Raw genomic sequence first — 27,391 nt, forward strand, 5'->3', positions numbered from 1 at the left:
TCGGAAGTGTCCCTCATGTGTGGCTCTTCCACTAGAGGCCTCAGTTACCATCTCCATCCCTCGCCTAGATGCATCCCCCTCGTCACTGGGATGTGCACTCTCCTCATCAATTTCCATCACCTCCGGTTTAACCTCCTACCGAGTGGCTTCCTTCTGTGTGCGCAAGGTCACACAGAATTTTATCATTGTTTACTTCTACTGCTGCGTCTCTGTTGATCTGGTTCTCCGGAAAGTCACCACACTAGCTCACCTTACCTCTGCACCACCGAAAGAACTTCTTGTCACCTTTGTACAGCCTCCTTTTGGCCACACTGCACACCTTCCCCACCACCGTACGACCCTCTTGTGTTCCACTGTACGGTCTGTTTTGGCATCACAGTACGACCCCTCCCTCACTTCCCTGTACGACACTCACACCGTACACTCCTTCCTCTCCACCCCACACCACCATACAACTTCCCTTCACCGTACGGTCACCCAACCTCACACCACCGTACGACCTCTCCACCGTAGAACAACCCCCCTCCACTCCACTTCGTGCGGCCTTGCTGATGCACCACCGTACAAACCGTGTTGGATAGTTTGGGAACATTACAGTGATGTAGGGGACAATCTTGCTGGTGTGAACTTAACACTTGCCGTGATCCTATCTGTAGGTGTTGTGCCTGTGTTCTTCTCGGTTGTAGGTGATGTGCTTGCTGCTATGGCCTCAGTGACCTCCATGGCTGAGGGTTTTGCTCCTGCCTCGATTCCTTCTCCCTCGGCTGCTTCTCCCTCGCCCTCAGATCCTTGCACATCTTCGGTATCACTACCATGTGGTGCTAGTCTGAAGATGTCGTCACCACTTCCACTCTCGGATTCCTCTGTACCCTCTTCCCCTTCCGTAGTGTCTTCCTCCACACTCGGCCTCGTGTCCTGTCTACGTTGCTTCCTTAGTGGCGGTTGAATGTGGGCGTGGCCACTTCCTCCGGCTGTGAAAGTATCTAGGTGTGTCCAATAGAACGACGAGGGTGTCGTAGGGTTTACTTGGCTGTGAGGTTGGAACCTCTCCCAATTGTCTGTTGGAATTTGTGTCTTAAGGGCTTCCAAGAATAAACCCGTAACAAGGTGGCACATGTAAGATGTCTTGTTCTGGAGGGTAAGAAACTCATGTTTGTACTCTGAGAGTACCTGCACCCAATTGTACACTCAGTTGCTTCGGATTCCATTATAGAAATCAATCATCCATACGACAATATCCGAGGACCTCCTTGTTCTCGTGAGGCGGCTCTTCACTAAATCCATCAGGCACCGCCACTCGAGAGAATTGATAGAAGTTTTCTTAACCCCTCGGTTGCTATTGGTGCTCCACGAACTCTCCCATTCTTTTGCCGTCAAGTCACTTCTACACACCAACTTGAGTAATTTTTCCTTAGTCACTTTTCCTTCCTCTCCTTAGCAATTTTTCCTTCCTCTCCTTAGTCATTTTCTTCCCCTGTTTGTCCACCTCCCGTATGTTAGGGATGCTGAACACTCTTTGAAACTCTGTAGGCTTGAAGGATATGGTGATTGTGCACCCCTGAAATTGGACCATTTACTTGTAGGAGTGGCCGTCATACCCTGCTACAAGGGTTCTGAGAAGAGGTTCATGCTCTTAGACATTGGAGACTAGTATTTGTATGGCATTGGCGACCTTCTCTTTTTGGAGAGAATCTTCGAGTGGGTGGTCATTTGGGGTTTTATCCCACTAGGTGTGGCACTCTATGCCACTGATACTCTCAAATGTAATATTTTCTGCCGTAACTCCCTCATCATTTTGGATTCTTGGTCGCATTCTCTTACTACTGCTACTACCTCCTGCTCTTGTCGCCATGATGATTGCAGAGTTTGAGGTCGTAACTGTCTCTCCCTTTGCCAGGCTTACCCATGCTAGTCCGTACCATTTGGGATTTGTGCTCGCTTCCTGATTACCTTCTTCATGTACAATATGATTGTACAGATTTAACCCTTAGTCTAAATCTCCATTGCTGTATTGAGTGCTTAGGTTCTCCTCACTGTACGGATTCAACTCTTTAGTGTTTCTTGCTACGACCCCATACGGTCTGCCTTCGTATGAACTTCCTGCTGTAGTCTTGGTGTACGGATGTCTTCCGTATGGACTCCTATAAATTACCTGTACGACCTTCTCCACGCATAAGAACTGCAGAATCCTACGTGTATGGACTTCGTCTCTACCTCTCGTCGTACAACGTACAACCTTCAATTTTCGTGCATCCTTCAATATCCTTGTATGGAAGCAACCTTGTACGGTTCTTTCATTTTTACGATCCCTTATGCTTCATACACTCTCTGTACGATGTACATATCTGTGTACGGACTATTGTGTACTTTGTTTGACCTGGCTCCATCGTACGAGCCTTTGTTCTTCATAGTACAGACTCCTCTCTGGTTCTTGCTCTTCCCTCCTTGCTGTCGCCCTTTCTATTGTATCTTCTGGATGTCTTGGTATGGTGAAATGGCTTTGTGGGCTTGCTTTATAACAAGTTTTGTCCTTCAGGGTTATGTTGATGTGTTTTTTACGCATATGTGAACATAGAATAAAATACCAAAGTAACTTATCCTCTCTTGAACAAAATCTTTTGGATGCTGAAGATTTGCTTAAGGTTCACCCAAAAAAGACTCCAAGGTTCATGAATGTAGGGTCTCTACGTGTGGATAAGCTCATTGGTTTGATGTGATTATGCTGAAATCATAACTGGACTTACATTCGAATGCCTTAATGCTTAATTTGCTGGAACTTAGGTCCTATCTACTCAATTGGAAGATAAAAAAGAGTAAAAGAGGTAGGGTTTGAGAGAGTCTATACTAGGTCCTAGAATGCAAAAAGATAGATGAATGACTAGGTGGAATCCTACCAAGCTAGGTCTCACCATCAACTTGAACAATTCGACACAAGCTCAGTGCAATCTTCTAAGGACGTTTCAAAGATGTTCGAACCAATACCACCAAACATTGATCACCATTCAAGTTAATGCATAAACAATGAGTAGGACAATTCGAGGTTAAGCTCATGTTATTCCAACTGACCACACAAGGCACACTCACAATTAGTAAGAGGCTAGTGGTATGGACTAAGCGGATTCCACATGAATACATTCAACAACTTCTTCCATTCAATCTAATCAACATGAAATTAAATTGAGAAGAACTATGAGGCTTGTTGAAATTACAAATTTCACCATAACTTCAATGAAAAGAGTATCTCATTTACAAGTTATACCAACAATTCTTCCCTCTTCTAGTCTACTTTAATTCTAATTGCTATTGTATTCTCTCCTAACTATTCACTATTCTCCAACTATTAACTATTCGCTATTAACTATTTGCTAACTATTAACTTTTACAAATGAAGAGCTTGAGCCTTTTATAGTGCTCTCAATACAATTCAACGACTCAGATTAATTTGAGATCAATGGCCAAGATTTTACAATGAAAACCCTAATTAGGGTTTGTTACAACAAACTCTCCTTAGCCAATGAGAAAATTGCATTCCATGAGTGTGGACCAATAGATATTAGGGGTAGGTACATCAGAGTTTGTGCCATCACTGGTAAGTCAGGTACATTGAATCAAGACTTGTTGATGTGGAACTTCTTTGATTGGTGGAGATGACTGGGACGCCATCTGGGATGCCACTCCAATTTGCACCTTTGTGGCTTGATTTGATTGATCTCTTCAAGATTCTCTAGTTCGCTCAAAGTAGTGGTGATGGGAGTATTGATATAGCTAAGTCCTTCTATCTTTGCTTGCTTGCCTTGGAATTATTGTAGGTCTTCTCCTTAATACTTCTTTGATCCGTTCATGCCTTCAGGGTGCTGTAAGAGTTGATGTTGTGGTTCATGTCTTTGTCTAAGTGAGTGCTCCTTGTATAACCACCTTCTTATGCTTGTCTTATGAAGTTCCCTCGAGTGTATCTTCCTTGCAGCTTGATCTTGATGTTGACATTTACTTGCTTTGATCCTCTTCCAATGTGATTCTCTTCATTTCTTTCTTCATTTTCTGCAAAATAAACAAATAAATATCAAACACACATGATTTATAGCCTTTCATATTCCTATTTAATCGAAGTACATGCTATAGGTGCAATTTGGTCATATTAGGAGGCATTATACATATCTTCAAGGAATTTCTCTCTAGACCCTTTCCAAGGTACATGCCTCAAAAAAACTTCGCTCAAAGACCCTTCTAAGGTGCATAACTCAAAATCCGCTCCTAAACCTTTGGAAGGTACATTCTTATCTGATTAGCTTTATGTCTCATAGGTGAGCAAAGTCAAAGCAAGCAGTCCGCTCCATGTCTTTCCCAAGGATAGGCCCAAAATGATAAAATCGCTCTGTGACCAGCCCAAGGACATGATTAGGTTCGCTCAATGACAGATGTAAAAACATGATCAAATGACTATTTTCGCTCTTGGACCAAGGCAAGGGCAGGCTAAAACAAAATTCGCTCTATGTCCTTGATGAGGACAGGCCTTAAAACAGATCGCTCCATGACCATGGTAAGGACAAGGACAAGCTAGGTGGATTCGCTCTAAGTCTTGTCTAAGGACAAGACTGATATAACAGTTCGTTCTGTGATCATGGTGAGGACATGCCTTGAAAACTTGCTCCATGACCTAAAGGAGGATTTCGCTTTCTGTCCTTAGTAAGGACAAGGCTTATCATTGAAAATTCGCTCCACAACCTTGAGGAGGACAGGCCTGATATGATAGTTCGCTCTGAAAGGTCAGCAAGGACAAGGTTAAGGGGTTTCGCTCCAGGACCTTGGTGAGGACATGAACAAGTTAAGATTTTTGCCCTAAGACCTTGGTAAGGACATGAATTAGATGGAAAATTCAATCTCAAATCATAACTTCAACAAAATTGCTCAAAATCTCTCCAAGACTATAAAAATTCACTCTCAATCCCCTCTTGGACAAATTTGCCCTTGACCCCTTGCAAGGTACATGACTAAAAATTTCGCTTTGGTCCCTTGGCAAGGTACGGGCTTGAAAAGGTGAATTCGCTCTATGTCCAAGGTAAGGACAAGCCAAGTTGAAAATTTCGCTTCATGTCCTTTGGAAGGATAGGGCCTATGATGTAATTTTCGCTCGTCCTATAATTAATTTGCTGACTGTCCTTGATGAAGGCGGGATTTATGATGTATATTTTGCTCTATGACCGCCTTAGGGACAAGACATATAATTTGAATTCGTCCACTTAAGAAGACAAGTCCAAAATGGAGAAGCTCGCTCATCGTCCTTCTCAAGGACAGGACCTATATCCTATTTTCGCTTTATGTCTTTCATGAGGACAAGATCAAGATATAAACTTCTCTCACCGACCTTACCAAAGACAAGCTTAAATCGTTGTATGACCAACCCAAGGACAAGCTTCAAAACATAGTTCGCTCAATGTCCTTAATGAGGACAGGACCTAAATGATTAAGCTCGCTCTATGACTGGCCTAAGGACATGCCCTATAATCAAATTCACTTAGTGATCAGCTTAAGGATAAGTTCAAGATATGGATTCGTTCTAAACTCTTTCCAGGTTCGCTCAATGGCCGGCCTAAAGACAGGCTCAAATCATTCTATTTCCTTTGTGAGGACAGCCTTCAAGACATAATTCGCTCTAGGAGCAGTTCAAGGACAAGTTTTAAAGTGCAGTTCACTCTTTAGACCAAGGTAAGGCAGGCTTCAAAACATAATTCACTGTATGACCTTGATGAGGACGAGGTCTGAAACAGATCGCTCCAAGACTTCTATAGGAACAAGGCTTGAAAGATGTGTTCATTCCAAGCTAATTTGCTCCATAACATTGCTAGGAACAGGACCCAAAGATAAAATTCGCTCAAGGACCTTGCTAAGGACAGGACCTTTATGACAACATTTTGGCAAATCATCCTAATGACATGAAATTCACCCCTTCCTTTTGCATCAATTCAAATCCTCAACCTCTTCATATGAAAACATCATGAATTCGGCCTCTCAAAAATACCTATATAGGAAATTTGCCCTGTGACCTCCGGAAGGACGGGACCTAAATCAAAAGCTCCTCCAAGGCTTGAGCAAGGACAAGACTTAGATGTTTCGCTCTAGGACCTTGATGAGATATACCACCTTAGTAAAATTCTCACCCTAAGACCTTGGCAAGGACATGAATTAGATGGGAAATTCGCCCAATAACCTTTGGAAGGTACAGAGGTCTCATGTCCTTAAGAAAGACTCTTGACTTAGTCCTTTCACTTGACTTGACGAAGCTTTTGGCTACTTAAGAAACTTTGGCCCTTCAATGCAAAGACTATTAGCAAAGACTCTAAGACAACCTAGAAAGCAAAAAGGACTAACCCTAGAAAGCGAAAAAGTGGGGGTCCCATTTGCAATGGGGCAATGTGTGAATACCTCACAACAGGTTAGAGTTAGAAATCGATATTGTATCAACTTTTTATAGAACACCTCCCTTTTTATTTTATTTGATTTCTGTCTCCTCGACTTTATTATTTCCCTCATTTGTTTTAATTTTTTAATAAACTCTAAACCTTTCGTTTTAATGTTCACAACCACCCTCGCTTTTTCTAATTTTAACATCTTTTTTCAAAAAATATTTTCTCCAATATTTTCATACGTTGGGGTTTCTAAATATTATTAACATTTTTCGAAAATTTCTGGCTTTAAATTTTCTTGTACTGCTTTTTCCTTGCATGTGTGGTTGAATTTTTGTCACTAGTATGGCAATAGCTTTCTTCACTTTCTTTGTTTTTTTCTTTCTTAATTTCTTCTCTGGTCGCCGTCATGCCATTCTTGGTTCTACCAAGTTAGCAACTTCTCTCCGCTGCTTTTTATTAGACTTCTTATCAGGGTTAGTCTTTCCCCTCCGTTTTTTCCTTGTAAGTTCCTCTTGGGATCGTATTTTTATTTCTGACGCATATCTCCATCAACACGTTCCTTGAGGCATCTTGTAACAGTCATGGTTACAACATGTCCCAACATATTCCAAGTAAAAAACTTTGTCAAGTAGGGGTGCTGACTTGATCCCCTTATATCATCCGTCCACATACTAACCTTCATACTGCTGGTACGATGTTGCTTCGTCGCCGTCAATCTTTGGAGGTTCGGTTGGATTAGGGATGACTTTCCACAATGAGTTGGATGTTGGATTATTTGTCATTGATGTCAAAGGTTTAATTGAGTTCGAGTATGGATTTTGGTTGAGCTGTCTACTGATTTGCCTGCTTGAGGTGCTTGAGGAGCTTGACCAGCTTGATCTGCCTATGTGTTTGCTTGAGTAGTGTGTGTGCTTGCTTGTCCAACTTGTGTGTCTACTTGGCATATGTCAGCTGTTACATTAGAAGTTTTTGCCAAGTCAGCAAACTTGCCACATCATTAGTTTGCCAAGTTATGGTTTGAATATTCTAAGGGCCCCAGCTCTCTATTTGGTTCGATATTTTTTATAAGGTAACAATTCTAATATTCTATGTTTGGTTAGTGGTGTGTCGTGGCAGCCTCTTTTTCAGGATAATTTTAATTCCTTTGAAATCAAGGCTGTTTGGTGTCAGATTTTAAGTTTAAGGCTGTGCAAATATGAGGAAGTCTTGATTTTTTTTAGGAGTCGTGGTCTGTTATTATATGGGAGTGGTGCTGTCGGAGTATTCACTTGCATCGATGGCCTTTGTTTTCAAAAAGGAAAATGACTTTATGGATATGTTAAATATTCAGAGGTTAGAGTATGGTTTGCGGCTATGACTTTTGCAAAGACGTTTTTTATGACCACTTTCGTTGCTTTCATTCTGGGTGAGTGTGGAATGAAGACGTACTTATTAAAAATTGTAGTGTTGGGATCTAGCGGCAAGGAAAATTAAATCAAATTGAATCGTTTATGCAGCTGTGTGGTTCAATTCTATTTTTGGAGATCAATAAGGTATCGGGTATATATGTATGACTGCTACATATTCCTTAGTTATGGCAGCTCGTGTGGTATGAGGTGATATTCAAGGCATTGCTTTGATGGAAATATATTGTGTGTAAATGTTTTAAGGAGTGGGGATAGTTTTCAATGAAAATTTATTTCGGTGTATATTTTGGGTGTTTCCTTCACCCATTTTGCATTTTCTATAAGTACTTTGTGCTCATAAATTTCTTATTTTGAGCCTTTTTTTTAAAATGTTAGGAGTGTCGTTGTGGGATGTGCGTATGTAGAGTGAAAGCGCTAATGCTTATTTTTTTTTAATTTTTTTTTTTCAAAAACTAGTGATGATATACGCAAGAGCTTGTTAGAATTTTTGAGGCCAGGCTGTAGCAATTGTGAAGCATTTGAAATTATAATTGTGTAGTGATTAAAATGAAATAGATGCAACTATGGGAGGTGTTTCTGTAGTTTTTTTGTCTAAGTGAAATGGATATAGGCAGAGTGTTAGATGTCAATCATAATCTTTGGTTCTTCAAATGTTTGGGATATGGCTGGTTCTTTTTGAAGATGATTTCCGAGTTATTGTTGGCTGTCTAGACTTTGTATTCTGTAGCATGGCTCAACAAGTTTAGCAGAAATATATCTTATTTGAGTTCTTAAAGTTGCCGTTTTGAAGGGAGTTGGAGCTCCCTCATGTTTTGAAGATTGATATTCTGATTAATCTTGATTGGTGCTGAGTGGAGAGTTGGTGCTCTCCTGATTGTTTACTTTGTAATTTGGGTTGGTGCCCATATTGAGTTTTTTGGAGAACCTTTGTGCCGTGGTTTTTTACCCAAAAGGGTTTTCCACGACAAAAGTCATGTGCTCTTGCTTTGTGTCATGTTGTCATTTTCATTTCCGTGTTCAATGATTTTTGAGTTTGCAAAAATATTAAAAATCCTAAATACTGATTCACCCCCCCCATCTTAGTGTTTACTGTGTGCTTCTCATTGGAAACTGGTAGTGGTGGAGGCTCCTTCCCGTAGGCTAGGCACCACTTAATTAGTTCTTCATTATAGCCATATCTTTCTACAATAAACATATCATTCGCCTTTACAATCGTCTTTAGGCACGAGTTGAGAGTTTTACCATACTCTTCTAGGTCAATTTCCTCTTCCTTGTCCTCCTTTGGTTCCTTTCCTTTCGCAACCTATTCCTCCTTCCGCTTTGCTTCAATTTCTTCGTCAATCTCGTAGGCTAGGTATTCTTGGGTCCCTTCATATGGAGCCTTCCATTTCCAGTGCCCACCGATCCTTATCAATAAAGCTGGAGTATCAAAGTAGGCATTCATCAGGTGCTTATGGACCCTTGGTACCGCAACACCTTCCACATGCTTTGGCACCATCCTCTCTTCGAGAAGGGCTACAGGGTAGGCCTAGTCCTCATCAGGTCTATAAGGTTGTTCTTTGATCATCGGGTCCTCCTTTGGTTCTTCGTTCCTCCCCACTGCCCAATGGCCTCTTGTAGCGTATCCTAACATGTTAATAGTTGTAGGTCTTTCTCTGTAGATTTTTAAGTTTTATTCGTTTACAGGATCCCAGATGGGGTTGTTGTCGAGAGTGGACAACTTAACTACACCATTCTTGCCAACCTCTTTGATTTTATATGGCCCTAACCAGCGAACTCAAAACTTCCTGGCCGAAGTTCGTTATGGCCATTATACTTCAGTATCAACAACCCAGCTTGGAAATTCATTTGTTGGAGGTGCTTGTTGTGCTAGAACTTCTTCCTACATTGAGCAACCTCCGTAGCTCATTGTGCCATCATCTGCTGTTTGTCTAGCTTTGCAAGGTTCAAAAGTCGTTCACTCAGGCTTTCCACATCCCCCAACTGGTTCTCCACTGCAATTTGCAAGCTTGGTATGGTGTACTCTGCGGGTACTACTGCTTCTTGTGCATGTATTAGTCGGAACGGGGTATGCCCCATAGTCACCTTGTATGTGGTACGGTATGCCCACAATACTGCAGGAAGGCGCTCGTCCCAATCTTCATGTTCCACTCCGCATGACTTGTATATGATGGAGACCGAAACCTTATTTGTTGATCTCGTCTAGCCATTAGCACATGGGTAGTATGGGCTAGATAGAGTGTGGAATATTTTGAAATCTTGTTGTCATGGCTCAGATGACATGATTCACAAAGTGTACCCCGTGATCACTGGTGATTTGAATTGGGATGCCAAACTGCGTCACGATCATTTTGTAGAGAAATCACGTCATGCTGATGGCAGTGTTGTTTGCGAGTGCCCTGGCCTCCACTCACTTCGTGAGGTGCTCGGTTGCAACTACGATGTACCTACACTAGTGCATGCTACTTACCTTTAATGGCTCGACAAAGTTGAGGCCCCACCTCTCGAACAATTCTTGTGGTTGTGAAGTGAACAGGGGCATAAAATTTCTCTTCAATGGTTTACCTTTCCTCTAGCATGTATCACATCCAAGTACCCATTCGTGAGTGTCGGTATGTAGTGTTGGCTACCACAACCCTGCTAGGAGTACTTTTCGTGTAGTGGCATTGGGTATCGTATGTCCTCCAACCCTTCCTTCATGTGCTTCTCTCAGTACTCCCTAGATCTCTTCTTGCATTACTCATCGTCATAGGACTTGATTTGGCCCCATCTTGTACAAGAGTCTATTGATGAGTTGGAATGTCTTACTCTTCTGGGCTTGCTTCCATTGTTCACTTGACAGTATATCCCTAGAAAATGTAGAGGTGGACAAGTACTCGCCTATGCTCTCATACCATGGTGGCAATGCCGCAATCTAGAATAGGTGGGCAATGGGAAAATCCTCATTCATCCCGTCTGTAGGTTCTTGGAACTTAATCCTTGATAGTTGATCTACAATAACATGGCTCCTTCCATGCCGTACTATGATGGTGAAGGTGAATTGTAGGAGTAGCCACCTCTTCACCCATCCTTGGATAATTGTTTTATTCACTAAGTACATCAATGATTGGTGGTCCACATAAAATATGAAGGGTGTCGCCAACAAGTAATGCCGAAACTTCTGTACGGAGTATACCATGCCAAGTGCCTCCCTCTCGATCGTACTGTAGTTCCACTCTGCCTTGGAGAGTAGGGGGGTAGTGAAGAAGATTGGGTGGTCCAACCTTGTATGCCCACTTGTACCAATGTGGCACCGATGGCACAATTGGAAGGATCCACATGTATGTAGAACTCCTTGTCCCAGTTGGGGTGCGCAAGGATATGTGCGCTTACCAACTAGGACTTGAGTTCTTTGAAGGCCTCTTCTTGTTCAACTCCCCATATGAACGACTCTTTCGTGTCAAATTGTCAAATGGATAAGAAATCCATGCAAAGTTTTTAATGAATCTTCGGTAGTAACCCATGTGTCCGAGGAAGGATTTCACTTTGGTCACATCCTCCAAACTCTCCATTGTAATGATGACACCAATTTTGTTGGGTTTTGTCTTCAACCCCATCTTACATACTATGTGACCCAAAAACTTGCCTTGGGGTGCCATAAACTGACATTTCTTTGGGTTGAGAGCCAATCATGCCCTTCGACACCTCTCCATGCATTCCCTTTGTACTCTGAGATGGGTCTCTTGCTCGCTGTAGATGGACCAGTCATCGAGGAAGGCCTTAAAATTGTTCACTGACATCTTATTAAATAGATGTAGTATTATCTGCTAGAAGGCGACCGAAGCATTACATAGACCAAATGGCATTCGGTTGTAGGCATATACTCCATCCTCTACCATGAACGTAGTCTTCAATTTGTCCTCTTTCGCAATACTAATCTGGTTGTACCCAGAAAACCCATCCATGAATGAGTATATGTCGTGGCCTGCCACCTCCTCTAGAATTTTATTTGTGAATGGAATTGGAAAAGGATCCTTGATTGTGACTGTGTTTAGACACCTGACGTCCACACAGATCCTGATTTGGTTCACCTCCTTTAGGGAAATGACAATTGGTGGTCACCCGTTCACTTGTCTCCACCTTGAAGATAATGCCTGCATTCTCTTTATTCACCTTGGTGGTATAGTTCTTGTTCATTCTGTAGGGCCTCTTTTGTACAGTTTGCGCACTCGGTACTAGAGGGATCCTGTGTATGCATAGTTTTGGAGGTAACCCTTTTAAATCTTTATATGTCTAGGCAAAGGTGTCCTTTTACTCAAGGAATATCTTGAATGCTGTTGCCTTAAGTATGCGGTTCTAGTCGTTCCCCACCAAGATCACCTTCGAGTTATCCTCATCCCCCAAGTTTACTTTTCTAATGTTTGGTTCTTCGTACTTGATTGTCTTATCCCTCTCGAACTGATGGGCAGGGGTATTGTCCACCTTTGCCACTCCCTCCTTGTTTTCTTCGTACTCTGGCAGAAAGGTGGTTCTCTCTGTACCTTCACCAACCTCTTCAATTTCACTAATTTGCAATATATTGTAGTCCGGGTGGAAGACATCATAGTCCTCCATTTGCTAGTGGAATAGCCCATTGAAAAAGCTTATCTCATCCCTTGAGCAGCCTTCCAGTTCCAGTACCCCCTTGTCATTAGGTTCCATCCTTCCCTTTCCATCCTTCATACCCCATTCATAATCATTAGAATAATCTTAGTCCGAGTTGGAGGATGCCAATTCTTCACTTATCGCTTGGTTCTTCAGATTATTGATATACTTCCGTTCTTTGTTGTTGATGGAGAGTGAATTCTTTTTCCAATTGTGGTTTGCCTTGGTGGTGGCCTCTTCCAAGAAGGGCGTTGTATGCCTTATTCTCCAGCGGGATGACAAAGTCCAGAAATAAATGTTGGGTGCCAATGGTGACCTTTAGTGCCATGAGTGTTTAGAATGGTTTGATGTCCTGCTGGTCCGCACCTACTAGATGGAAGGTTGGGGGCCAGATTGTTGGCTTGCCAAGCCCCTTCCAAGTCTCGTTCGGTAGCATGTTCATGTCGAGCCCCCATTAACAATGGTGTTTGTCAACTTGCATCCCATTATCTCCATCTTGACCACAACCGGCTTCCTCTCGATGCCTATCGTTAGCAATGATGGGTTAGTGGCCAGGCTACCTATTGGCTTCTCCGTTGGCTTGTTGTGCTCTTGGCCAACTGCATCGTCACTGATTACGTTGATTATAGCCATCTTTAGTTGCAACATGGTTTGCAAAAGGTCGGATACCCGTACAAGTATTGTGGTTTGCAACATTTGTCTCATGATAGATTTCTTCGAGTCTGATTGCAGTGTAGTATTGGTAGTCTTGCTCGAAATCTTTCTCTCTTTGGCCATCACTTGTTCTACATCAGCCTTAGGCTCCTGAAGCCTCTCCTTCTCCATACCAGGGTTCGGATACACCGCCTTCTTAGTCTAGAGTTTGATGATCGCCATCGGTGTCTTCGTGGTTTCTGGGTCCACACCATTTGCATAGCAACCCTACATTGTTACTTTTGCCACTCTAACAATCCCACACGAAGTGACCCCATTTGTTGCAACTTCGGCACTGGATCATGGATTGTTACTTTGGCCACTTTAACAATCCCACGCGAAGTAACTCTAGTAGTTGCAACTATGGCATTGGATCACGGGTCTACCCTTCGTGTCATACTGTATTCTCCTCCATGCGGTGTTGTTATTGCTATTATTATTATTCCCCCACTTGTTATTTTGATACCCTCCAGGAGATGCGTTGGATTTGGTTGGTGGTTTTGGAGGTGTGGTCGGAGGGGTTGTTTGTTCCCCTTGGGCAAAGAGCACTTGTGTGCTTGTTTTGAGATTGTAGGGGCATTCCTTGGTGGAATGTCCCAATACTTGTCAGATGTCGCAGAATGACTTTGTGGAGCAAGTAGTCTTTTTATATTAATGATAATTAATATATTAATTAATAATAATTGTTGTTTATTTATGCTCTACATAATGATCAAGGAGGGGATATGACACTGTATGGTCTTTGATTTCTTTGTCGCTGCTCTCTCTGGTACTATCGTCATCACTCGTCGCCTTCTTTTCCTAGGATGTCTTATTCTTACTTTCTATGTCCATTGTTTGATTGTGGGCATTGGTGTACGAGGATGGTGGCACCACCTTCATTTTCTTGCTCAAGGAGGGAGTCAATCCCTCAACAAACCACCATTTCTTGAGTCCATCTGCTGGTTTGTTTTCCATCTTCACTAGTTCCTTGAGCCTACGATTGTATGCTCGTACATTCTCGTTCTTCCTTTGTCGGGTGTTGTAAATCTCTGCAACAATCTCATTGTCATCATGGAGCAATTTGAATTCGTCTTGAAATGCTTTTCTCAATTCATTCCATCCCGTCTTGTGCTTAGCGTCAAGGTTTGTATATCAGTCGATGGCAATTCCTTGTAGGGTAGCTGAAAATGCCTTCAACCAATAATCTTGGTCATCCTGACCATTTGCCTCCTATATTGTTATGTAAGTTTGCAATGGCGTATCAGATCCTCCGATCTATCTCATGAATTTTGGGAGTTTTTGCTTCTCCTGGGTATTTAACATTGTCTTCATTGTCTTCACTTGGAAGGTACGGTGTGTGCTTGACCAGATTGGATTGTCGTGCTTTTCTTCGCATTCCTGTGCCTCTCTTGCACTCTTGGCCATGTGCGAGCTCCCTACGCGTCCACCTTCTGCGTCTTCTACACCTTGGTCACCTTCTTCTCTTCTGTATTCTCTCCTCCCTGTAGTATTCGTCTCAAACTCCCCTATTCTCGGTTGGTCGATGAGGGATAGGTTCCGGATCGGGTATAAGTTTGTTTCAAGGATTTTGGCAACCTCAGTCTCGAGGTTTTGTACCTCCTCTTCGTCATGTATGGAGTGTATGAACGGGTTGTTCTCGACTCGATTCCGAAGTCGTCACTTGAAGTAGGGTGTATGGTCTGGTCAACAAGATGTTCTTCCGCTACGTTTGGAAGTGGTAGTTCCCTGGCAAACTCTACCACCTCCTTCCACTTACACAGTTTCAACCTCTCTTGACTACGACTTCTACTTGCACTGCTACTTCTACTTCTTGCTGGGCTCTTGGAACCTTCGACAATTCCTCTTGACCGTCGTCTCCTTTCACTTTGTTGTCTTAGGCGAAGAGATCTCTTTATTGATGTTTCTCCCTCTTCTTGGGTGTTTCTTGTATGTTGGTTCTTGTTTGGGTGTAGGGGCATTAATTGCTGGGGGTACGACATTTGCTAGTATCCTGCTCTTCTTTCTCCCTAGGAGTCATTGCTGAGGGTACGACATCTGCTAGTAGCCCACTCTTCTTTTTGCCTATGAGTCCTCTCTTCGTACCATTGTAGCATCTGTTGCCGATGTTGCTCTTGGCTAGTCTCCTCTTGTTGGTTTTGTAATTCAATCAGGTTTCGTGCCAATAGCCTTGGAATTGTCCCGAGAAGATGAAAGACTATAGGGTTCACTGTGAGTTTGTCGCGTACCGTGCCTTTAGAGGCCACTCGCTTTTGAGCTTCCCTCTGCATGTATTGCGTGACAAAAACTTCCCACAGATTTGCCAAGTCCTCTGTCAAACGATCTTCCCGTGCTTCTTCTTGTGTTACCACTTCTTTGTTGTCACTTTCTTTTACACGTACTTTCTGTTGGAATCATTGGTCCATAATGCGTGCATACTGTTGACGTGGCTAAAATCGCGGAACTACGACTCCATTTGGCCAATGCAGAATAGAATGCTAAGTATCCTATCCTCTCTTGAGATAAGGAAATCCCTAATGCTTTTTTAAATTGATCAACGGAGATGACCTCAAGGCTTCGGTTGTCAGGTCTTGACAGCAGGATAGCTCAACAGTTGATGTGTTTTGTTGGAAACACAAAGGGGACTTATGGTTAGACGGAATTGGTTTCGCACAGGTTCCCTAAAATCTTACACTCTTATTTCATCTGATTTGCTTTTAACATGATTCTACTTCAGCTTGATTTGCGGGTTTTTAAAAAAAGGAAAGAAGCGGGATAAGGATAGAGAGTAATAAGAACAACTAGCTAACTTAACTAAGATAGCTAATTGAAAGACATAGACGAAAGTCTTAAAATAACCAGAAATTACTTTGCCAGCAAACGAGCACAACTAGGTAAAAACCAATGCAATCATCTAGGAACTTTTTATTTTCAAGTTGCTGAATACAAATGCTGGACTTTTACACCCATTCATTCAAATTTAACAACCAAATTTAGCATAAAATTGGGCTCAGACTAACCATCCATGCAGAGGGAATAACAATCAATTATTTCCTAATGGTATGATACAAGATTTCCATCAAATATATGTATAAACAAACTGTCTGAAAATGGAATACAGTTACAAAAATTTAAAAGAGGTGGAGAAGAGGACCATGCACTCACAGTAAAAATGACACAGCTTTAACATCCATTAAAATCTGTATATATTTTGCCAGAGTTTTTGCAACAATCGTTAACTTTCTGCCAAAAATAAAGGAGAAACCAACTCCTTTATATAGAGTTTTAAAAAATGGATGAATGGCGAAGATTAAACTTAAACAAGTGGGTCAGATTCATCCCTTAAAACAAGGCTGCCCATACCCATAAATGGGAAGCAAAATATCAACACCAACCATAAAGTAACTAATAACTACCAACTACCAAACATAAAGCTGCTCCAAAAAGTGCACTTGCACAGAGCTCGAAATTTACAATAACTTTGGCAGCTAGGAAAGAAACTTTATGTTTGAAAAAGTGCACTTAAAGTTTAGAAGAAACATATATTTTCAGGAAAGCACTTTTCCCTTCCTTGAGGTAGACTCTTTTTCCACAAATTCGACCTCGTCGCGCAAGTATTCTCCCCGAATATCCCGATCTGCTGTACTCTCCACCCGAACAGTCTTGGAATCTTAGGTACAACTCGAACAGTTCGGTTGCTGGAGGCATAGGAGGATTAAACATTTTATACTGAATACCCTTTAGGAGTTTACCTACATTCTCCAACTCTTCTCTCCAATATAATTTATGATCCTCAAAACACAATATATCTGCCTCTAGCCCACTAACAAATTCTAGGTCCTCCATGGAGTAGGTGACTTTGGTTTTTAGCCTATCCTCCCACTGTGGTTGTATCTCATTATCCACCATACTACTCTTCCAGCTAGGGACCATTGATCTGAGGATCTTTTCACCAAGATCCTTCACGTTTGACAAAGTGTCATCGCACTTGTCTTGCATTTTGTTGATATTATCCTTCATGTCGTTCTTCATGCTGAGAATCCAATACCATTCTTTGAAGGTATTGACATCATAGGGATCCAGGATAATATCAAGTGTGGGGATTTGAGTGCAGATCCAAAATAGAGCCCTTCTAAGGGGTAATGCCTTGGCAATCGCCTCGTGAGTGTTATAACATTCTCTCCTCAGCTTACACATTTTGATAAGAGTGGATTCCCTATGGAGAGCCATTTCTCGCACATCTTTGAAGATTTGCTCTCCCTTTTCCTTAATGCCCTGCATCCATTCCTTGACGGCCTTGGCGGTATCACGAACTTCGTCAAGTTCAGCTGTGGTCCTTTGTGCTAATGCCAATGGGGGAACATGGGATTCAGGGGCATGCTGCAGCGGCCTCAACAGGTGATCTATGTACCCTTCAGCTTGCTCACCCCGAGCCCGATACATATCTCTCTCAGCGGTCATTTCGTCGAGTTGTCTGAGCATTTTCTGCAAGGAATCTCAGAATTCTTCCCTCTCCTGTTCTTTGGTGACTCGCCCTATAGGGATGGTCGTGACGTTGTAATCAACCATTGCAATCTGATCTTCTTGTTTGTCTGCAGGTGGGGTGGCAATATGAATTGTGCAGTTCCTTTGCTCATCTTTAGTAATCTTGGAGTAAGTCTTCGACTTTTTCTTGACTTTGGATTTTATTTCTCCCATTCGAGAGAAGATATCCTCCAGGTTAATTGGTGTCTTGACAATTGCTTTCCGCTGCGCACGAGCAATTAGCTAGTCTTGAGGGATGGTCTATCCACATGTAATTGCTAGATTCCCACTCTGTTCTTTGGAGGCTTCAGCTGCCTCATTACCTATCTGTGATTGATCGGGCATAGGAGGAATGGGTGCAGTATCCAATCCCTTACTCATGGCTGAGTTCTCTCCTACCTCACTGAACAACTGTTGGGTATCCTCTTGTAATGGTTGTTCTTCAATTCTGCTGGGTTCTTGAGTCTCATCCCCTTTTTGCTCTCCCTCAACAGTGGTGTCATCTTTGTTGCCACTATTCAGTTGCAAGTCATGCCTACTCTCCTGAGTGAGCTCATGCTTAGAAGTCCCTTGATCAGGTGCAATCTCTCCCTCAACCTGATTTCCAGATCGTCCAAGCCAATGATCCTTACCTCTGCTTCTTGCTCATTTTGTGTTTGAGGATTATTTGCCTCGAATGCAGCAGGATCACTTTGTGAAGGTGGAGCGAGCATGTAATCAAGTTCAACCACATCATCCTTTGAATTGGGGTCCTTGGATGATGAAGTAACCTCTGGCTTCCTGATTGGGATCTTTTCTCTCCTTGTTCTTTTTGATGTTCGAGTCCCTCTATTGGCCCTTGCTTTCTTTCTCTTCTTTTTAGGTTTCTCAACCTCTTCCTTTGGCACGCTTGAGGTTCCTTCGTCCTTTGAAGACTGGGAATTGAGACTACCCATTGGATTGTATGTGAATTGGGTCCCTTCATGGGTTAGTCTCTCAATTTGTTGGGATAACCAGTTATCGGTGTACCTTCTTGGAGCTTCCATAACTGCCTCAAAATCTGTGATTGGGTCCTGAGTCCAATCAATGCTTGGCGGGAGGTCCTTTACTGCTTCAATTTCTTGGACTTGCAAGCAATTTCTATAGTTCGTCACTTGATTTGGGACCTGGCAGTACTCATAAAGCTGCATTTGCTGAACACTCAACCTAGAATATTCACATCGACGGACTTCAAAGTCATCAAAACAGTTGCTCCAATAGTCCTTTATCGATGCCTTGGCCTTGTAGTTCTTGCCTTAGGCCCTTTTTGCCAAATTATCATGATCAAAGCATTTCCTAGGGAAATGTTCTTGTAAGCAATAGGATGCCAATTCAACAAATGACTCTTCAACTTGTATCGAATTTTTGAAGTGCGCATCAAGAGTACCCAAAACCATGGGGAAGGTGAACCCGGATTGCTTTTTATCTCTGAGTAGGCTGCGTGCTGGGTGTGCCTGTCTTTCTACCTCCATGAGGACTACTTTATCTGATGGATAGTGCGAAAGCCGGAATGGTGTTCCCCCAAAGCCTGCTATTTTGATGTAGGTGAACCTGGGGAACTGGATGAACTACGCACCGTATTTCCGGATCAAAGTGATAGCCTGCTCTGAGAGCCTTATATGCAATCCTCCTTGCATTAATCTAACCAGGCGCATTGTAAAGGCATCATTAACACGCTCATACTGACCAATTGCATATGCGATGCTATTCTTTTCTCTTTGGGCAATGTCATAATAATGCAGTGGAGGGTAGCAGTCATATACCTTCACCTGATTCGGCCCATTCCTGATCTCACCTTTCTTAATTAACCCCGTCAGCAGCTGTTGTCGAGCAAACATGTAGACCAAGTAGGAAGTCGTGGCAAAGTACTTTTTTTCTTCAAGTTCAACCAGCTGTGTATGGATATTGTTGCTGATGATCTGAGTCCAGTCGAACTTAGACTTCCCAGCGAAGACTTGCTCAGTGAAGTAGAACATCCATTCCTCAAAAAGATTGGATTGAGGAAGTCCCATGACTTGGTTGAGTAAGGTAACCATATCACCATACTCATTGTGAAAATCGCTTCTGGGGGTCTTTTTACTGATTCTAATGCTTGGGCGTCTTCTCTCTTTGAACCATTCTTCATTTATCAATGTCTTGCACTTAGCAAGATTCATGTCATAAACAACCTGAGCCTCATCGATAGTTGTGTCAATGGGATTATCTGGAAATGGGATATCAAATGCTTCCGCAAGGCCTTCAGGCATAAAGTCAGCTAGTACCATTCCCTTTAGCAGCACTAAACTGGTTTCTGGCTGATAATGTTTAGTAGCCTCAACCACTAATTCATAATTCTGTACGGTCGGAGGGAAACCAGCTGCTTGAGCAATACCACTCTCCATCATTCGTCTGGGTTTGCCATAGGCATTTGGAGAGTACACTCTGTTCCTGAAATCTTGGAAATCAATATGGCCCAGGTTCGTGTCTCCTATGTTCTCCCACACACTCTGAACCTTCGACTCCCTAACTCCTCCTCCTTGGTAGTGGTACTTCATTTTTTCGACCTTACGGGGAATGTCAACTTTGGAAATGCGGGATGTTCCAGTTGCGCCAGGTGCCTTTGAGGACTCAGCCGCCGATTTAGGCATCTATCCTACACAAACAGATACGGATTACGAGACAAGATAAAGCAACAAAAATGGGTTAGCCAAAATAGAAGACGGTGTTAGCGTTAAGATTGACGATCAATGAGTTAATCGGAATTTGAACATATTGATAAAACATGACATTTAAATAATTAAAGCCTGATCATCTGTAAACTAAATGCAATTTGAAGCTAAAAATCAGGTTGGTTTGTTTAACTATTGCCGCTTGGAATGGGTTTCAAAATGTTACTCCTGATTGATAATGATGAAAAGTTGCGAACGTTCTGGCTTGCAGTTCAGTGTTTGAATGTTTCCTGATAATTGAAAGCTGATTGTTGAAAATGATTTTGTGTGCAAATTACCAAAAAGATGATGCTATGCGTTTTCCAATTTTGGACCAGGATTTCTCAATTTTGCCTAAGTTTCAAGTTTTGGTTGAATGGTTAATTTGGCAGGTCACGAACGCTTTATGGGGTTAAACCTTTAAAATATACTTGGTTTGAATTACATTTCCACCTTAGGTAAAAGAAACATGGTTATTCATAAAATGAAACAATTCAAACATTCAAGGAGAAATTTCAAATTTACCGGGAAGTGCAATGAATTGTTTGATTGGCTGCTTTGAATTTCGGACTACACAAGGGTTTCGTGCTACTTTGATCTTCTTTTCCACTTTGGCGTGAATGCTATATCTGTAGCCTTGGGGATTCAGGTTGCATGTCTTTATAAGAATTTCGGCCAGGAATGACTTCGCGCGATTTTGGCTATTTCTTCCAACTTCGGCCTAGAAGAGGCGTTTGCGAATGCGACCTCCTCCGTTCTGCAATTTGAATGCCTTCTATCTCGCAAAACTTGGGCATAAAGAGGGTTTTGCGAATTTAACGCTTCGGCCTAAAAGGCAATGTCGTGAGATTCATGAATTTTGGTGAAAGGGGAGATTTGACATTTTCGGGTTGAATGCCTTTATAAGAATTTAGGTTTTCGGCTCAAGATTCAAGTTTTTCGGGCAAAAAGGCCATTTTGCACGATTTAAAAAACTCCTCTTTTACCTTCGCGTTTTGGTGTTTTCGGCCTAAAAGGCCTTTTTGCAAAGTTTATTAAAACGCTTCCTATCTTCTAACACTCATGCGATTTCGTGGTTTTGGGCTAAAAGGCCATTTTGCAAAGTTTAAGAATAATGCCCAAAAAGGAGACTTATGATATTTTGGCCTAAACGGCCATTTTGCAAATTTAAATGATTTTCGGCCTAAAAGGTCTTTTTGCAAATTTATGAATAATTGACATTTTTGCCTTCTTTAGCCGATTTTTCAAACTTATGCGCCTTTTTGCAAGTCGGGGTACTTAGGTGATTTTCGAATTTACATCTCCTTTTTGCAATTCGGCCTACTTAGCCAAAATTCAAACTTATGCCGAAATTAGTCTCTTTTGTGAGAATTTTGAATATTAAATTATGAAACCTTCTGACATTCTCGTCTTAACTTGAATTCACCCTTTACCTTGCCATTTTGTTAAAAGACAAATCTTGACTTGCCTTAGGCATTCTTGGTGTTAGGCCCTCAATCTTGCTAATGAGGGTCATCAATTCGACAACAATTGCGATCACTTCATACGGTTCCTTGTTCATCTTTCCTTCACGAACGGGATCACGCTCAACTTTTGATGCAAACTCCTTGGGACTAAGGAAGCGGGCAGGCTTACTCTCCTGCAGGATCATCTCCTCACATTCCTAACTGCTCCATCTCCTTTGTGAACATAATCAAAATTTCCCACATCGGGGGCGAGACGAAAATGAAGAAGGGGGACCCTGTTGGCGATGGGGAGTGTGTGCAAAGCACAACACATACCACCTGCCATACTGATCTCCGAGTTCGTATTGGCAACAACGCCAAAATGTTTACTCCCTATGGGGTATGTGCTTTATTACTGGAAGTAAACAAGAATTGTAACAGGAATATAGTAATCCAGAATTCACAGCAACATATGGCAGAATGATTTATCCTTTATTGCAAAACATGTAATGTGTACAATAATGACCACCTTGTTCCCGATACATGATGCGATATATATACCACTGGGCGGTTGGTTAAGAGTGCTAACCACTGGCAACTACCAACTACCCCTACGGGAACTATAATTCATTACATTGCCAAAACAAAGTATTATTTATTTAGTCGTGGCATATTTGCTGTCTACACACTCCTAGGTCCTTGCTTAATGTCAACTTAGCTGTAGATTTTGTTCTTCAAATTACTAAATAGTTCTTGTCAGTGGTACTGGCAAAATCAACTGTGGAAGAAGTTTGTTTATTTCCTTAGTCTGTTATAGCTTGCCATGTTTTACACAAGGGTTCTATCTTTATATGGTGGGTCACACATCTTTTTAGTTATCATATGGACACGCTGTTGATTCCCGATGGTGCTTTTCAGCTCACATTTCATTGGCATTGACCATTGTCCAATTTCTATGGTGTCCATGACCAGTGATTTTATTTTTGTTCACTAAAAAAATGTGATGAAATATCAAAAGTTTCATTACTTGACAGATAGGTCTTCCTTTGGCTATTTAAAAAAAGCATTCTTTTAAAACTTATTATCAGTATTAGAGACCTTACATTAGTATTGACATTCTGAGTTTTTTTGAATTGGAAATTCAATAAGCTATTGACATTGTACCATGGTAAAGTTTAATAATCAAAATGTAATAAGTGTTGAATACAGTCGTGCATCTTGAAAATGGGGGAGCGTTGAAGGTAAAATTTGAACTGGTGATTGCATTTAAGGTAATTTTCTAGGTTATTACCCAAGAGAAGATCACACAGTTTATAGTGTTAATGAATCATTATCTGGGCACATTTCTTTCTATCTCATCTCATATTAACATTCATTCAGGAAGAGCTGTATGTGATATGCATAACCGTTTTATATGAAAAAATTCAATTTTTTTATTCTGAAATCAATATATATTTGACTGTTATTTTTTTGCTTCTAAAGGAGTCAATACACTTGTCCTGCTAGCCTTCTATGATAAAATATCAAAATACCTTTTTTTGTCTATGTTGTGGCTTTCAGAACAAGTCATAAATTGTTATAGCTAGTAGTTTGTTTTGTGTGTGTAATCTAAATAACTTTGAAGCTGATATCTTGAAGAAAACACTTTTTTCTGATGCACAGGGAAGCTTCCTGGTCTATTCAATACAACATTTATCCGGTTGCATAGATGTCTGTAGTGAATCATATGCCCAAAACAGAATCAAGAATGATCCATTCTTGGACAATGACAGTCAAAGTATAGGCCTAAAATGCTACAAATAACTACAGCTACATTAAACTGAATTATCAGAATACTTCTGCTTTTCCCAGAGATTTTCTCTCATCAAATATAACTCCTGGAGTTATAAAGTATGGATTCAACTATTCTAAATTAGTCTAGACCATGCGGTCAAGAGAGCATTGTTAGCTTATACTTTATTTTTCATGGTTATTGATTTGATGTGTTTGATATGTTTTTTAGGTATACAATCGGAAGATAGCTATGATGTTATTGTTGTGGGAGGAGGACATGCAGGTTGTGAAGCAGCTCTTGCTTCAGCACGCCTCGGAGCAAAGACACTTCTACTCACACTAAATCTTGATCGTATTGCATGGCAGGTTTAGTTTAAACTTGTATATTAAAAAATACTCAAATTGATGGTGTAATATGATTATCTTTTCGTGTGAAAGCATTTTAGTAAATAAAGAATAGACCATTAAAGAAACTAAAAGATAGTAGTAACAAGAGATGCTCATTTCCTTAAGTAATCTGGAAAGATCTTATGATTTTTTTTGTCTTAAGAATTTGACTTTGTACATCCTTTCTGATTTGCACTTTTCTATTGTAAAAGAAAACTTGGTAATGCCTTGGATATGAAAATAGAATTGAACGAGTTCTTTGTCTTAAGTTCTTAGCTACTTGAATGTTCTCTTTTAGTATCAAATTTTTTATTTAGATTTGAAGATCAATGATAGTGATTTTAATATGTTCATTGACGCCCTAGTCCTACTAAAGTGGAAACACTTGGTAGTTTGCTTTCATATGGGAAGAACAAAATGCATGATAGGTGAACTATGATATGAGGCTGGAATATTAAACCAGAGCCTTGAATTTGTTGCATTTCATGTAGTTGCTTGTTTAAATATTTAGATGTTTTTGTTGCATGATATGTGTTGTTGGGAATAATCATTATGTTATGTTGTCGTCGGTAATAATGAGTTACGGTGGTCAGTTAGTTAGCCGACGGGTAGGTAGTTGGAGTCGCGACGGTTGTGTCGCACCCCTTCGGCTGTCATATATTGTACCACCTCCGGGTGTTGGAGGACATGTAATGTTGGCGACAGATTATAATATGAACATCTTTTGACATTAATGGCAAGCTTATTCTGGTACTTCTTTTGTATTTGCATTGCGCATTGCTGTTCGATTTCTGTATTCTTCCTGTTTACCCAGTGAGGTAAACATTTGGCGCCGTTGCCGAAATTATTTCGGGAGGGACGGGAATATACTACATGGCACAGGGATAATGGGACAACCATTGCCCAAGGGGACGAGCAGTAACCCTGACGAAGATCACCAAGAACTGTTCAAAGGAGAACGAGCACTCACAAAAGATTTCTCTTGCATCCTTCAGGCGGCCATCGAAACACACGTACGGAGGGAAGCCACCATTGAGGCGGTTCCAGAGGATGCTGTGTGGAGCACGCTTGGTGTAAGCCCGGCGGTGAATCGATTAATGAGCAATTTGCCCAACCTTCTGGGTCAAGCATTTTTGGCTCTTCAAAACCATAGAGAAGACACCTACCGTGAGAACCGACGACAACAAATCTTACGAGAATTTCATGAGCGCCAGGATGACGGACGTAGGGAAGACCGACGAAGGACAAATAATCCTTAAATTGTGAAGGGAGACAAATAAAGAACACTGTTAGAAGCAGAAGAATTATGTTGATTATATACAAAAGAATGAATTAATAAAGACGTGTTGTGTTTTGGTTTATGTGTGGTGAAATATGAAATTGTACGACAATTAATGCCCAATTTATTGAATAAAGATAGAAATAAGAAATTAGAAACCGACGAGTGGGAGGCTGCGCAAAAGGCTTTGATTCTGGAACGTGTAGAACGTAGACGGAGGCTGAGGCAACTTGCCGAAGGACGACCTGCCGAAGGGTTGCCCGAAGGGAACCAAGGAGGTGTCACGGAAGGTGCAAAAGCCGAGGGGAATTTCTACGCGTCGCTAGACTACTGTAGAGCGAGAAGCCTCGAAGAGTTTCTGGAGGAAACTAGGTTACAGAGAGAACTAGTTGAAGAGACTCGAGATCAGTTCATAGACTTATCTCTCACGCCACAAAGGGAGGATCACCGAAGGGAGCCGGGCACGGGTGACGACAAAGGGGAAGCTAACCGCACGGCAGGTACAAGGCAGAACACCGTACCTTCGGTCACCACCACAGGAGACATCAGCGGCATCGGAGGGAGCAGCGTCGGAGGGCAGACACGGCCACAACCACCTCCAAGTGGATGACTTCCATCAATGGCGACCAAACAGAAGTTGCCCAAATTCAACGGGGATAGCAAAGATGATCCCGCACGGCATTGCCGTACCTGCGAAACCATCTGGACAGCCAACGGGGTGACTGACCAGGATGAATGGATGAAGCAGTTCCCCGCCACACTGAGACGAGTGGCTATTGACTGGTATTCAGACTTGGATAAAACCGGGGTAACTACGTGGGATGAATTGAAGAAAGCATTCGAGAAGGAATTTCGGCTTCTCCGAGATGATAATGAGATAGTCTCCGAAATCTATGGAACAAAGCAAGGAAAGAAGGAGACCGTACGGGCATATGGCCGCTGGCTGAAGGAATTAGTCGGAAAGATGGAAAGCCAACCGGCTGATGGCTTAAAGAAGCGGTGGTTTGTCGAGGGTCTGAACCCTAAGCTACGACGAAAGATGAAAATTGTGCCTCTGACATCCTACGATGATGCATACAACCGGGCCATGAACTTGGAAAGTGAAAATAAGACGGCCAAAAAGAAGAAGAATAGATCTTCGTCATCCTCTGAAGATGATACGTCGGAAGAAGAGAGTAGCAGTGATGAGAAGCCGAAGAAGAAAGTCACGGCCCTTCAGAAGGATATGGAATGGATGTTAAAAGAGTTTAAGACAATGAAGGGGACCACAGGCAAGGATGATGAACTATGGTGCACCGATTGTAAGGAGAGCGGCCACGCAAAGGGTGCCTGTCCCAAGAAGGCATTCTGTGACATCTGCCAGATCATGGGACATTCTACAAAGGAATGCCCATACAATCTGAAGGCACGTAACCAGCAAGTGCTCTTTGCACATGAGCAGCCCTCCATATCGGATTCAAACAATAATGCATCTTCTGGAGGCTACTGAGGAAACCAACGAGGCGGACGGGGGAATAATAATAATTCCACCAGAAACAGGGTCCAATACGATGCGAAGGGACGCCCGATGATTCAATGTAGGGCTTGCAATCAATGGGGTCATTATGCACGAGAGTGTAATAACAATGACACCGCGCAAAAGCTATGTCGGTGGTGTGGCCCCGGTGACCATGAAGATGCCGATTGTCCAAAGTCTAGCGTAGGGGCCAATCTGATCGATATCGAAGGCAACACACGGGGTAAAGAAGCCATCCTTGCTCTTACCCGAGGGCAGGCAAAGGAATCCCGATACCCCCATCCCCGCACGGAGAAGCAGAGAATGACAGAGGCAAGGGAGGAAATAGAAAGGGCCATGAAAGCCCAACGGGGAGAGACACACGAGTCATCTGGACCCTACTGCACAGACGCAGAGAGGAACATTGTACAGCAGATGCGCCAAATGGAGGTACCTGTGAAACTGGAAGACCTCCTACACACCATACCGCAATTGGGGACAATGTTGTTGGGCACAAAGGTTGATAAACCCAAGCCGAGAGACATGGACGTTCCCATACTAGGAAGCTCGGCAACAAATCCAGTTGTACTTACCGTCAACAATGGCCGACACCCAGCCGTGGTGGAGATGGGCATCCTGGGCACCATCCTGACAGATACTATAGTAGACGGCGGTTCC

General features: G+C 42.1%; 1 protein-coding gene across 3 annotated transcripts in view; it reads left to right on the forward strand.

The window, feature by feature from the left end:
• The window catches only part of LOC131064396 (uncharacterized), a 375,046-nt gene that overhangs the window by 31,859 nt on the left and 315,796 nt on the right, over nucleotides 1-27,391 (forward strand). For all 3 annotated transcript variants that reach the window (XM_057998528.2, XM_057998529.2, XM_057998527.2), the window contains exon 2: nucleotides 23,782-23,918. In XM_057998528.2, coding sequence (XP_057854511.2) covers nucleotides 23,782-23,918 — 137 coding nt within the window. The remainder of the gene's footprint in view (nucleotides 1-23,781; nucleotides 23,919-27,391) is intronic.

Source organism: Cryptomeria japonica, chromosome 5 (assembly GCF_030272615.1).
Source record: "Cryptomeria japonica chromosome 5, Sugi_1.0, whole genome shotgun sequence".
Classification (NCBI taxonomy): Eukaryota; Viridiplantae; Streptophyta; class Pinopsida; order Cupressales; family Cupressaceae; genus Cryptomeria; species Cryptomeria japonica.